This window comes from Neoarius graeffei, chromosome 15, assembly GCF_027579695.1.
Source record: "Neoarius graeffei isolate fNeoGra1 chromosome 15, fNeoGra1.pri, whole genome shotgun sequence".
Classification (NCBI taxonomy): Eukaryota; Metazoa; Chordata; class Actinopteri; order Siluriformes; family Ariidae; genus Neoarius; species Neoarius graeffei.
In genome coordinates, this window is record NC_083583.1 from 37,956,826 (window position 1) to 37,969,710 (window position 12,885).

At 41.9% G+C, this 12,885-nt stretch overlaps 1 protein-coding gene across 4 annotated transcripts in view; it reads right to left on the reverse strand.

Annotated features, from left to right (window-relative positions):
- pak2b (p21 protein (Cdc42/Rac)-activated kinase 2b) overlaps positions 1-12,685 on the reverse strand; it is a 37,046-nt gene extending 24,361 nt beyond the window's left edge. Inside the window, exons 1-3 of one of the 4 annotated variants that reach the window (XM_060941265.1) lie at positions 12,400-12,685; positions 11,295-11,500; positions 2,344-2,650 (exon numbers count right to left, since the gene is read on the reverse strand). In XM_060941265.1, the coding sequence (XP_060797248.1) occupies positions 2,344-2,533 (190 nt within the window). In that variant the 5' untranslated portion in view covers positions 2,534-2,650; positions 11,295-11,500; positions 12,400-12,685. Of the gene's footprint in view, positions 1-2,343; positions 3,849-11,294; positions 11,504-12,399 lie in introns of those variants that run through there. The other 3 variants (XM_060941264.1, XM_060941263.1, XM_060941266.1) reach the window with 3 other exon arrangements.
- Between the last annotated feature and the right edge of the window lie 200 nt (positions 12,686-12,885).

Here is a 12,885-nt window from a genome sequence, read left to right on the forward strand (position 1 = left end):
ATAGGCTCACCAGTTAATGGTAGCACTCAGTAGTGGTCTAGAATAGTACATAAACACGTGATTTGAGATGCGATGCTAATTAGTTTAGTGAAGGTAGATGGACGGGACTGAATTCCTGCACTAGTGTAGCATGTCAGAAAAGATTAAAACACCACGTATATTATTCATTTTAAATGTGACATTTCTAAATATTACCACCAAAAAAAAAAAAACAACCCAACCAACCCATCTTCGGTTTTTAATAATTGCCAAAACAAATGAATAATTTTGTATATCAAGCGAAACCACTTGGGGCTTGGGAAGCCCTGGCTCAGTATTTGTTTAAACCTGTATCTTAGTGACTTTCTGTATAATAAAGACAGTAGCAGTAATAATTCATTTGCACAATCACCAGTATACACAGATACATCAAACTTACCGAAATGAACATACAGTGGTGCTTCAAAGTTTGTGAACCCTTTAGAATTTTTGTACATTTTTACAGAAATAAAGTAAAACATCAGATTTTCACAGAAGTCCAAAAAGTAGATAAAGAGAACCCAAATAGACAAATGAAACAAGGGTATACTTGATCATTTATTTATTGAGGAAAACGATCCAAGTATCTGTATTTCAGTACCTGTTGTGACCCCATTGTGCAGCAATAACTACATCTAAACATTTATAGTAACTGTTGATCAGTCCTGCACATCAGCTTGAAGGAATTTTACCCCATTCCTCTGTACAGAACAGCTTCATCTCTGGGATATTGGCTGGTTTCCTCACGTGAGCTGCTCACGCACGTCTTTCGGACTTTGGTCAGGATTTTGACTTGGCCATTTATAACCATTAATTTTATTCTTCTTTAAACATTCTTTGGTAGAACAACCTGTGTGCTTAGGGTTGTTGTGTTGCTGCATGACTCACTGTCCCAGTTCAGGGACAGTTATCCTGACATTTTCCTTTAGAATTTGCTGAAACAATTCAGAATGCATTGTACCATCAATGAGGACAAGCTGTCCTGGCCCAGACGCAGCAAAACAGACCCAAACCATGATCCTACCATCTCCATAATTCACAAGTGGGACATGCTGGAATGTCGTGTTTTCCTTTCTCCAAATATAACGCATCAAAAGGTTCTATTTAGGGCTCATCCATCCACAAAATTAGACTTCTGGCTTGTCCAGGTGACCTTTAACAAACTGTAGTCAGGCAGCAATGTTCTTTTTGGAAAGCAGTGGCTTTCTCCTTGCAACCCTGCCATGCACGCCACTGCTGTTCAGTGTTCTCCTGAAAGTAGACTCATGAACATTAGCCAACATGAGAGAGACCTTTAGTTGCTTAGAACTTACCCTGGGTTCCTTTGTGACCTTGTGGACTATTACACACCTTGCTCTTGGAGTGATCTTTGTTGGTTGACCTTCCTGGGGAGGGTAACGGTGATCCATCTGTTTGACTGTGGACTGGTGGAGTCCAAACACTTTAATGGTTGTTTTGTAACATTTTCCAGCCTGATGAGCATCAACAACTCTCTTTCTGAGGTCCTCAGAAACCTCCTTTTTTCACGCAATGATACACTTCCACAAACGCGTTGTGAAGCTCAGATCAGACTTTGACAGATCCCCGTTCTTTAAATAAAACAGGACGCCCACTCAACACCTGATTGTCACCCCATTGATTGAAAACACCGGACTAATTTCACCTTCAAATTAAACCCTACAGGTTCACATACTTTTGCCACGCACAGATATAAAATACTGGATCATTTTATTTATTGAGGAAAATTACCAAGTACAAAATTTGTCTCTCATTCATTTATTATTTGTCTATTTATTTATTTTTAGGATTCATATGAAAATCTGAGACGGCACGGTGGTGTAGTGGTTAGCGCTGTCGCCTCACAGCAAGAAGGTCCAGGTTCGAGCCCCGTGGCCGGCGAGGGCCTTTCTGTGCGGAGTTTGCATGTTCTCCCCGTGTCCGCGTGGGTTTCCTCCGGGTGCTCCAGTTTCCCCCACAGTCCAAAAGACATGCAGGTTAGGTTAACTGGTGACTCTAAATTGACCGTAGGTGTGAATGTGAATGGTTGTCTGTGTCTATGTGTCAGCCCTGTGATGACCTGGCGACTTGTCCAGGGTGTACCCCGCCTTTCGCCCGTAGTCAGCTGGGATAGGCTCCAGCTTGCCTGTGACCCTGTAGAAGGATAAAGCGGCTACAGATAATGAGATGAGATGAAAATCCAACCTTTTAGTTCATATTTATGGAGAACTAGAAAATTCTAAAAAGTATTCACAATGGTTCAAGCACCACCGTATATACTGTTTTCAAGAGCAATCAGTCACACACATTTTACAGACACACACACACCTTTCTCTGCCCCAGAGAAAATGGAGATGATTTTGCTGCGAGGTTTCCTCTCTTCGGGCACGGACGGTAAGGGCTTGGAGCTGTGATTGGTCAGCAACGTGTAGTCTTTCCCGTCACCGCTGAAGATCGTGCTACTCATCCTCACAGGTGGGGCAGGTGGCTTGTCCTCGTGGTCCATGTTATCACACATGGTTCAAGAGGAAAAGGAGAACAGCAAAGAAAAGAAAAACAAAAAAGAGGGAGGGATGGACCGAATCAGATTGTGGGGGAGAAATGCAGGAGCAGATAAGAACGAGAGGAATTAGAACTGGAGAAAAGGGTGAGTGAAAGGAGGTACACACACAGAGGGGTAGAGAGGTGAGACATGCTCATGCAAACCACGTGTAACTTGAAAGCAGAATACGCAAGAAGAGGCGAGAAGACTCACTTCCTCCAAGCTGCCTCTAAACTCCTCAATGTACAAATCACCTACCAAACATTTTGAACCGACATGCAAGACTGTTCATTGACTGATTTCTAATCTATAAGCAGGACTGCAAATAAAAGTTAATGACCGAAATGGAATATACAGTTTTCCAAAACACAGTAAATCAGGGACACTTGTGGTTCAATGACCAATACCCAGCTTTTATTGGAGTTATTTTTATACAACTGCAATTTTTGGAGAGGACACTGATCTGATACCTATTGTCAGTATAGGGCTGATACCAGCAAAAAAAAAAAAAAGTGGGTAAAATCAGATCAGATCCCATAACAAATGGCAAAGACTGGAACTGGATTTGGAAAAAAGCATTTTTCAAATCCAATATTTTTGGGAACTGGAAGTGTTTACAAATTAAGCGACTTGACTGGTTGTTCTTTTGTGAGAACTGATTATTATATTTATACTTAACATTTAAAATGTAAATGATTTTGGTGCGAGATGAACTGCGACGTGCCTCAGTTAGACAAAAGCTTAGTAAGTTTTCAAAGAAAGCAAGACTGGATGCAGATCAGTATCAGATGATTCTCCAGGTTTCAGTACCAGTTTCAGGGGGGAAAAAGTGGTATCCTGCCATCTTTAGTAATATTACATGACCAAAGGTTTTTCGCTGTTTAGTTAGGTTGACGTGGGGCGCCCTTGGGCTGAGGTGCCCTTGAGCAAGGTACCGAAACCCTGACTGCTTCCCGGGCGCTCTGGGCTGCCCACTGCTCTGAGTGTGTTCACTGCTTCAGATGGGTTAAATGCAGAGGATGAATTTCACTGTGCTTGAAGTGTGCATGTGATGAATAAAGGGTTCTTCTACCCTGGTGGTCATGGAGGGATCAGATGCGATGTGGTCATATGCATTGCTGAACTACTCCATAAAAAGATCTCGATGCGTCTTTAAGCCGTAGGACTTTGAGATGCAGCAGAACCAATTTCCACCTGCGCTATTAATATCCTTATTTATCTATCTGTACATAAACTGTGTATGCAAACTTTTTAATGATAACTGAAATATTTAACCAAACAAGCATTTGTTTAGAATTGGAAATATAATTTATAACCAATTAGGCACTTGGCTATTAAAAATAAAACAGAGCTGACAATAGTGTGGGTACATAATATCGCGTGACGATAAATCGCAATACACATTTATGATTCGAATCGATGGGAAAAAAAAAAAATTTGTGACTTAGTTTTTCCTAGCCGTAACTGCATTGTTGTCTAAACAGAGGATGCAATAATGTACTGTAGCAGGAATGCGTGACTTCACCCCAGGCGAAAGTAACACAGCTCTAATGTCGCAAAGCCACAAAAAAGCAGCTCTACAATAGGAAAGAGCTGTTGTGCGACTGACTGTATAAACAGATTTAACCAATAAATAAATAAAGATTCAAAGCTCTCTTTTTACAGACTGCTGAAAGATAAAGAAAAGCAAAATGGAAGTAGGACAAATGCTCATAAAATGTTCATTTTTCTTAAAAATATAGTTAATATTTTAGTTCATAGGCCATTATATTTTAAGCCAACCTTTACAAACGTGGTTGTAATATTGTTGGTTAATAATAATAATAATAATAATAATAATAATAATAATAATCTCACACACACACACACACTATATAAAATCAATCAAATATATCATGCACTGAGAGGCGCCGGTTGAAATTATGGATTCTCTGAGGTGACTGGTATAGTACTATTTTCTGAGGGGTGCAGTTAGTCACCGAAGAGAATCCATAATTACTGGCGCTTCTCAGTGCATGGTATATTTGATTTATATCCCTCATTAAAAAAATTCCAAAAACCCTCATCATCTACAAGATTGAATCTCCACACAAACTCGCTGGAGGTAGTCATGTTTGTTGTTTACGTCAGAGCGACCTTCGACCTGCACATGTGCAATATACCATGCCATCACCTGCCTTGCTAGGAATGATCACGAGACACAGATCTAGACATACAGAAATGCTCGCAGAGCCACAGCTGCGACTCGAGTCGGCTGTATGGAGGACTTTCACGGGACATCGTTGCAACTGTGGATTTGTTTATGCGGCCATGTTATCAGGCGAGCTTTGTGTTTGACAACGACCGGCACAAGTGTACAAGTGATTGTAAGCCAAATTTAATAAACATCCACAGATAAACCTGTAGAAGTTCCATCTAAAACAGGGGTGGGCAATTATTTTTTCCATGGGGCCACATGAGAAACAGAAAATTTTGTGGAGGGCCGGACCAAAAGCAGTAAATAACATTGTTTTTACAAACTGGTAAGAGTATGGAAAAAAACGAGGTTGCCTTACAAAAAATGTCATTTATTCAATCAAATTTCCCAAAACAATGGTTAACAAAATATGAACGTTTGTACCATTTTTTTTCAGTCACATTCACCCCAAAACACAATAAAGACATCACAATATTGTCTTTCTACTCCAAATATCAAGCAAGATACATCATATTATAATAATGATGCCCACATTTGTAGTCTAATCACCTCATTTGGTGTTTTTCAGCTTTTTATTTGTTCAGTGAGAGAAATCTAGTCTCTGTTGGTCTTTAACGAGTGCATCAAAGTCAGGTTGAATGTCTGAGGTGGAGATGCGAAGCACAGCTAACAGATGATTATCGGTGAGAGAGGATCTATACCTGGATTTGTTAAACTTCATCACTGAAAACGTCGATTCGGTGTAGGTATCAGATCTACAGATCGGCTCGGGCTCCGGCGCCTGCTGGTGACGTCACACTATGTGATTGGCTGGACCGTTTGAAGGATGACATACAAGTTTGTGGTTGGTCTGGACAAATTACGGAAGTAGTTATCGCGGGATTAGGTTTCGTGGAATTTCATGTCGCGCGCATTGCGTTTTTGTTGAACACAACTTCAAAATAAAAGCAATGCACATTCAGTCCATGCATGAGGTAAAATTAGAAAATACGTTTATTTTGTAATTTCTAATTAACCTTACGCGGTCCAGTCAGAATGAACCAAAGGGCCGGATGCGGCCCGCAAAATGCCCAGGTCTGATCTAAGGCTACGTTTACATTACGTCGAATCAGCGGATCATCAGATTAACGTTCTTAAAACGATTCGCGTTTACACTAAAACCGTTAGCCGTGCACACAGCAACACCAATACACGGATACGCTCGGCTCTGCAGGCATCCTGCGCTCCAAATCACTCCGCCCTGAACAGCGAGTGCCCTCTGGAGGGTGCGCACTCCGGCCCTGCGCAGCTCACACAGCGCGCGAGTGAAGTGCACAAGCCACGATTCGGGACTAAGCCGCTGTGTGTGTGTGATCCCAGCGCACATCACTTACTACTTGCAAGTGGAAGGATGGCAAGCCTAAAGACAATCATAACTACACAATGGGCAGTATTTGCATCAGTATTTGCAGTATTTTCATACTTTTATACTCTTTAATGAAAGGTGATACAAGGCGGAAGTCCGCGCCGTTTTTCAGCAGTCGCGTCACATGACCAACGCCAGCGAATCAGGAAGGTGGATGTCACAGTGACATTGTCCAATGAGGACGCCAGCTAGAGCTCAGCACAGCGTATTCGCGTATCTCAATGTTTACACAGCACCGGACCAGATACGATCTAGATTGAATACGTGGACGCTGGCGGATTCCCGTTTCCCGGCTTTTCCAGGTGGTTTAATGTAAACGGACAGTGCATCCGCGAAGAAAACGAGATAGATACGGTCTAGTGTAAACGTAGCCTAAAAGAACAATGCCAGAGAGCTGTAGTGCTTTTGGATGTAACAGGAGACGTGGAGATAAGCCTGGTTTCACATTTCACCTCTTCCCAGAGAACCCAGAAAGATGAGAAAAATAGCAAGCTGCGGTTAAACAGGAAGACTGGACGATAAAAATATTCTCTCGTGTGTGGAGAACATTTTATATCAGGTTAGTGTGAAAGCTTGATGCAACGTTAAAATGCATATCTGGATGTGGGCTCTGGATGCAATACATTTTATTAGACCTAATGCTTGACTAGACTAACAGCATGTTTGTTATGTAATGATAATGTAGACAAGGCTAAACACCATAAGATATGCTAGCTCTAGGCTCTGGCTTGTTTATTACTGTTTAGAAGTCCATGTTTGAGCTCACCTTTGTCGTAATAAAGTATTTTTCTTTATTGGGGAGTTTCCCATAACATTCCAGCATGAAACCTGCCTCGAAATATCGGTAGGCATCTGAACTTTTCTATGCCTTTAGCATCTCTGGTGTATTTAGAAGTTGTCCCAAATATTAAATAGTTCAGGAGATCATAGCGTCCCAAATCGGGTAGCGGGTTTGCCGAACACTTTTCAAGTGGAATAAATACATTTGTGGGCAAATTGAAAAGCCGCCTTTATTTTTGTAACACGTACACTCAAGCACAACGAAATTCCTCCTTGGTGTTTAACCCAACCTGAAGCTGTGAAAACACACAGAGAGAGAGAGAGAGAGAGAGAGAGAGAGAGAGAGAGAGAGAGAGAGGTGTACAGAAAAAATAAGTGTTTGTGGGTAAATTATATGGATCTGTGATGCCTGCACGTTTGGATGTAATGCAACCTGCTGGTATAATATAAATGTTTAATCGTTTCAGAGAGATTGTACTGACTGAAGTCATCTCGATTTTAATTATTAACTGTCGCGGCTGTTTCTTGGTTTGCCCGGCAGTATGGCGGACGTTGTGTGAAAAACAAGAATCTGTGACGTCAGTGAAAGTCCTCTATAGATTCAAATTGTGACGTCAGTTCATGGCACATCCAGGATATACCATGACTGACTCACACCATATCCAATTTTCTTTTTGACGTCATGAGATACATTGCTTAAAATCAATGGTGGAACCGTTTTATGTCATGTGAGCCATCCTTGGCCAATCTCTGCAGGGGAATTTCTTGATGAGGAATATACAGGGGCGTAGCTGGGGGGGGGGTCCTGGGGTACCCGTGACCCACTCTTTGTCGGACCATACATTTTTTCAAAAGCCGCATGAGAATATTAGAAAAGTGCCCACTGTAATTTTTCTAACTTTTTTTTTTAAACTAGATTGCCACCTCGGCCTCATTAGGGTTTCTATAACCTTGTACGGACTTCCTGTGGTTTGGGTGCAAAAACCCAGTTCTGTGCAAGCGCAACATGATCACACTAGAAAGCATGGTCAAGCTGCCAGTGTAGCTGCAGTCTTTGTAGTTGAGAGTTACGAGTATTTCCTCGTGTTAATAATTTGCCATGTCAAAACAAGCGAAACTTTCCTCCTTCTTTCAATGTGAAGAAAGATAAGAGATTTATTATATTTTTTTTTCCATCAAAGTTGCATTTTGTGGCTTCGAAGCTAAGTTTTAATGTGCTGTTTCTAGAACACATCAAGAAAATGTGAAAGAATACACTCTGGCAGAGCGATCGACATTGCCAAGATCTCGAGATGAAAGTGGAGCAAAGAAAAAATCCTGAACTTTTGAAAGTCAAACTAAGATGGGGGGGGGACGTCCCCCAAAAAAATTTTAATAACATAACACACAAAACCCTGCATTCTAGTACTTATTTTCACTAAAACAAGTGATAAAACTTAAGCCTTTTTCTTTCATGTACATTAATGATTAACATGTCAACAATATCAAATTTAATTCCCCTAGTTAATGAGTAATTTTCAGGACACTACGTTCACACTGCAGGCTGAAGTGACTCAAATCCGATTTTTTCGCCCATATGTGACCTGTATCCGATCTTTTATTGACAATATGAACGACACAGATCCGATTTTTTCAAATCCGACCCAGGCCGTTTGGATATGTGGTCCTAATTCCGATTCCTATCCGATCTTTTCATATGTGACTTCAGTCTGAACCGCCAGGTCGCATTGATCCGACTTACACGTCATCAACAAGCCACAAACGTCACTATTCTGCGCTGAAGTAGGCGGCGGGTCTCCCAAAAAAAGTTACAACAACATGGCGCATGACATCAATGCGACTCCACACCCACACGTTCCTTTGAACGGAGGTTGCAGTCACTACCCCGCAGAACGCCTGAGCCAAAACCCTTGCCCTCTTCCTTCTCAACCTCCTCCTTAACATCAGGCTATTGTGCATGTTCTGGCTCCATCGCAACAACAACTGCATCATCGCCAGGTACTCCATGCTGGCTACTGTCATACATAGGAAACTTTAGGTTACTTCCGTAAACACTGGCCATGCTCACTGCGTGTGACGTCGTCGTATCCTGCAACGCGCATGCGGAACACTTTTAGGTCGCTTTTCGTTCATACTGAGGATCACATACAAGTCGCATATATTTGTTAATGTGAACGACCTCACAAAAAAAATCGGAATTGAGCATTAAGCCTTGCAGTGTGAACGTAGTGTTAGAAAATGCGGTGACTTTCCTGGCTACACAGTTCATTACTTTGAAAAATATCAGACAGTTGAAGGTAAACTCAGCAAAATCCCAAAACAGTCCTGTTAAAAAGTAAAGGTCTGTTAGTTTCTAAAGCTTTCAGGGTTCAATGTTGGGGACACTGAGCCTCATTTATCAATCTTTTAGTAGAGTTGTGCGTTTGCATAAGCTAAAGTGAACTAAAAATTTCCAATTCATATTTATGCAAATTGAAGCCAATTGTTCACATTAGTGTCACACACTGACTGGCAGCCTGAGTACATTATGTAACAAAAAATAAATTACCATTTCTAGTTTTAGGTAGCTTAGAAACCAGCTCTTCCATGTTTTCTTGACGTTGTGTTCTAGAAACAGCACACTAAAACTTAAGTTCGAAGCCACAAAATGCAACTTTGATGGAAAAAAATGTATAATAAATTGCTTACTTCTCTTCACGTCGAAAGAAGGAGGAAAGTTTTGCTTGTTTTGACATGGCGAATTCTTAACACAAGAGGAAATTATTAACACTGGCAGCTTGACCATGCTTTCTAGTGCGACTGTGTTGCGCTTGCGCACAACGGTGTCAGTCCTGCGCGCCTTAGCTCATGCACCTGAAGGCACGCACCTAACGAGCACCGGCACGCACGCCGTTAACAAAGAACACCTGTCTTTAATCAATGAACTATGCTTGGGCTATTTAAGGACCGCGCTCATTCAAGGACGATGCGAAGTATTACGCCGGGTCTAGGAACGCTAAAAATCCGAAAAATAAATTTCTCCATTCGGGAAACCGGAGATTTTCAAGAGTTTTGTCAAATATCCAGATTTCCGGGTAAATCCGGAAGACTTTCATCTATAAAGATTGTTGATATCTTTGCCATTTGTCATCCACAACGCCTTTTACTTAGAAACATTTTGGCCGATGACCAGTAAGACAACAAGAATAGAGAGATCTGTATCGGTTGACTAGGGTAAGATGTCGAGCCGCTATCCATACACTGCTGGATAAAGCTGATTTGGCCGAATCATCGTCCAACAGCTCGCAACATGAGATGAAAGAAATGATGCAAAGACCGCGTTGTTATTTTCTCAAATGTATTTTTTTTTCCATTTACAAACCTGCCAGTCAGTGTGTGACACACACACCCTTTGAAAAATCCTAGCCACGCCCCTGAATGTGTGTGTGTGTGTGTGTGTGTATATATATTAGTGCTGTCAAGCGATTAAAATATTTAATCGCGATTAATGTCGCAACTGTCATAGTTAACTCGCGATTAATCGCAATTTAATCGCACATTTTTGTCACATGAAAAACCATTGTAATTCTCTTATCAGCATAAAAAAGTGAATGGGCTTGCTCACCGTTCGAACTACGGGGGTACACGGGGGATCCGAGATCCCCTGAAACAGATATGAGATCCCTTGAAAACATGATTTGGGAAATGTTGGGGGGTCTCTAAAATATTGGCAAAATGATGTTTATTGACATAGCAATCATGTGTAACAGGAAGCATTTGCATATCCGAAGTGAGCGCGCGATGGAGATCCGCGCTCTGAGACAAGCGCAAGCACCCCCCCAAGGGAAAAAAAGGGACCCCCCGAAAATATCGGCATAGTTCAAACACTGGTTGTACCAACGTTTTTTTTTTATTGCAGAGCATAACACGTCTTGTCACAGCCACTGCAAAGTGGGGCTGGAGCTGCCGATGGGAAAACGAAACCTACCGTAAACCGAGCACCGTGGCTCTTCGGGGGAGGGCAGAGGACTCTGGCTGTGCGGGGCGTGGCATCATGTCACAGAGCGTTAATCTCGCGATAAAAAAAATTATCGCCGTTAAAATTGAGTCAAGTTAACGCGTTAATAACGCGACATTTTTGACAGCACTAAAATAAATATATATATACACACACACACACACACACATATATATATACACATACTGGGTGCGATTTGCTGGGGAGGATGGGGGAATCATCCCCCCCTCTGGTTTTTATCTCTGCTGAAAAAAAATCCTCGGGGACAACCCCGTCAATAAAACAAACAAACCAAAAAAAAAAGTTGACATGACAGGCATGTTGTGACACAGTTTTCTATGGTCTACATTGCACTCACTTTCAAAATGACCCGAAGTGGCAGCTTTGATGTTCACGAACGTCCCCAGCAAATAGATACATTGTAGATAATAACAATATCCAGAGTGTGAACATGGATTTAGCGCCATGAATCACATCCTTACTGATGAGCGCAACAGAATGAATGTATCCACACTGACAGCCTTCTTTTCCTCGCTGTCAATGGGCCAGACGTGCGTTCCTTCCCTGCTGAGAAATTCGCAGAAATGTGGATTAAAGAAGGGCGAAACGCGGCGGATAGCGCACCGACGGGAAAGCAGAAAAGGCCACATGAACTGCGCCATCAGAGCAAACTGTTCATTTAGTATTCATGTATTTTAGTGATTTTTCGAGTCACTGTCCATTTAATCCGGAGGGAGAGAAACATCACAGCAACGCGACAAGCAATGCGAACTTTGTTGTGTGTTAGTGTTTGTGTATTTAGTCAGAGAGATAGGAAGATGAATTTACTCTCTCTGGTTTAGTGTTCGTTTTCATTTAGTGTTATTCATTTGATATCATCGGATGTTATTGAGCTGTTAGCCTATTGTTACCTTAATTTTGAGACGTTTCATGATTAAAAAAAAAAAACATCCCCCCTTCTGGTTTTTTGACCAATCGCATCCTGTATATATGTGCAAATGCTCATTACGATTCAATGAAGATGCTGATTAGTGTGACGTCATCTGGCGAGCTCTAACGACTTCTTGAGCCTGGATAATCTACTTTCCCCTGAAGAGTGGGCACCACTGCTGATGAACACAGACAAACTCAGCCAGCAGGAACGCTCCAGTGAGGAGCTCAGTGGCCATTAGTGCTGTGAGAATGAGTTAGATTAGATTAAAGCACTTAATATTTTGTAAGCTCTTTTCGTAAACTAAACCAGCCAGCCCGCTGGAGACGGAGCTTCCAGTGAAAGTTTCACTCGGCAGGAGATAAAATGCTGCATTAGTAATGAGCTTGCTAACTAGCTAGCGTGTTAGCCTAACTCGAATGTTAGCTTTAAAATGAAAAATGCTCAAAACCCCCCCGCAGATATCAGTGAGCTAATCGGAATGGTCCGGGGTTTAAATGTAAAATAAATGGCCCGTGAGTCAGCAGCTCACCTGTGCAGCTCCACTCTGCAAACTTCCACGGAACTTGGCTAGCAGGCAATCCAGCCCTAAAGCAGCTCTTCACTTCTCCTCCACAAAAATGTGACTCTACACTCTTTTGGGCAGCAAAACCTAAAAACACAAAAAATCTTGACGGTCGGGAAAATTTTAAAAGCAAACTTTATACACAAACATCGATCTAACTCCCGACTTTTCACTCTTTGTGATATTTCGGCACAAGGCGAGCAACGGGGAGGTGGTTTCCGAGAGACCAAAGGACTTTTAATTTCTCCCCGGGTCTCGGTTCCTATCTGCCCCAACCCTTCAGCTTTGGGTTCATTTTCACACACCCGTATTAAAACACAGCCCTGTTTCTTTGTTCGGATTGGCAAAGATATAACCAGTACATGTGTTTTCAGCCAATCCGAGAGCAGGACGTTGCAGTCCAGAAGGCGGGATTTGTCTAAAAACGGGTGTGGAAATATTAATGAATCCTCA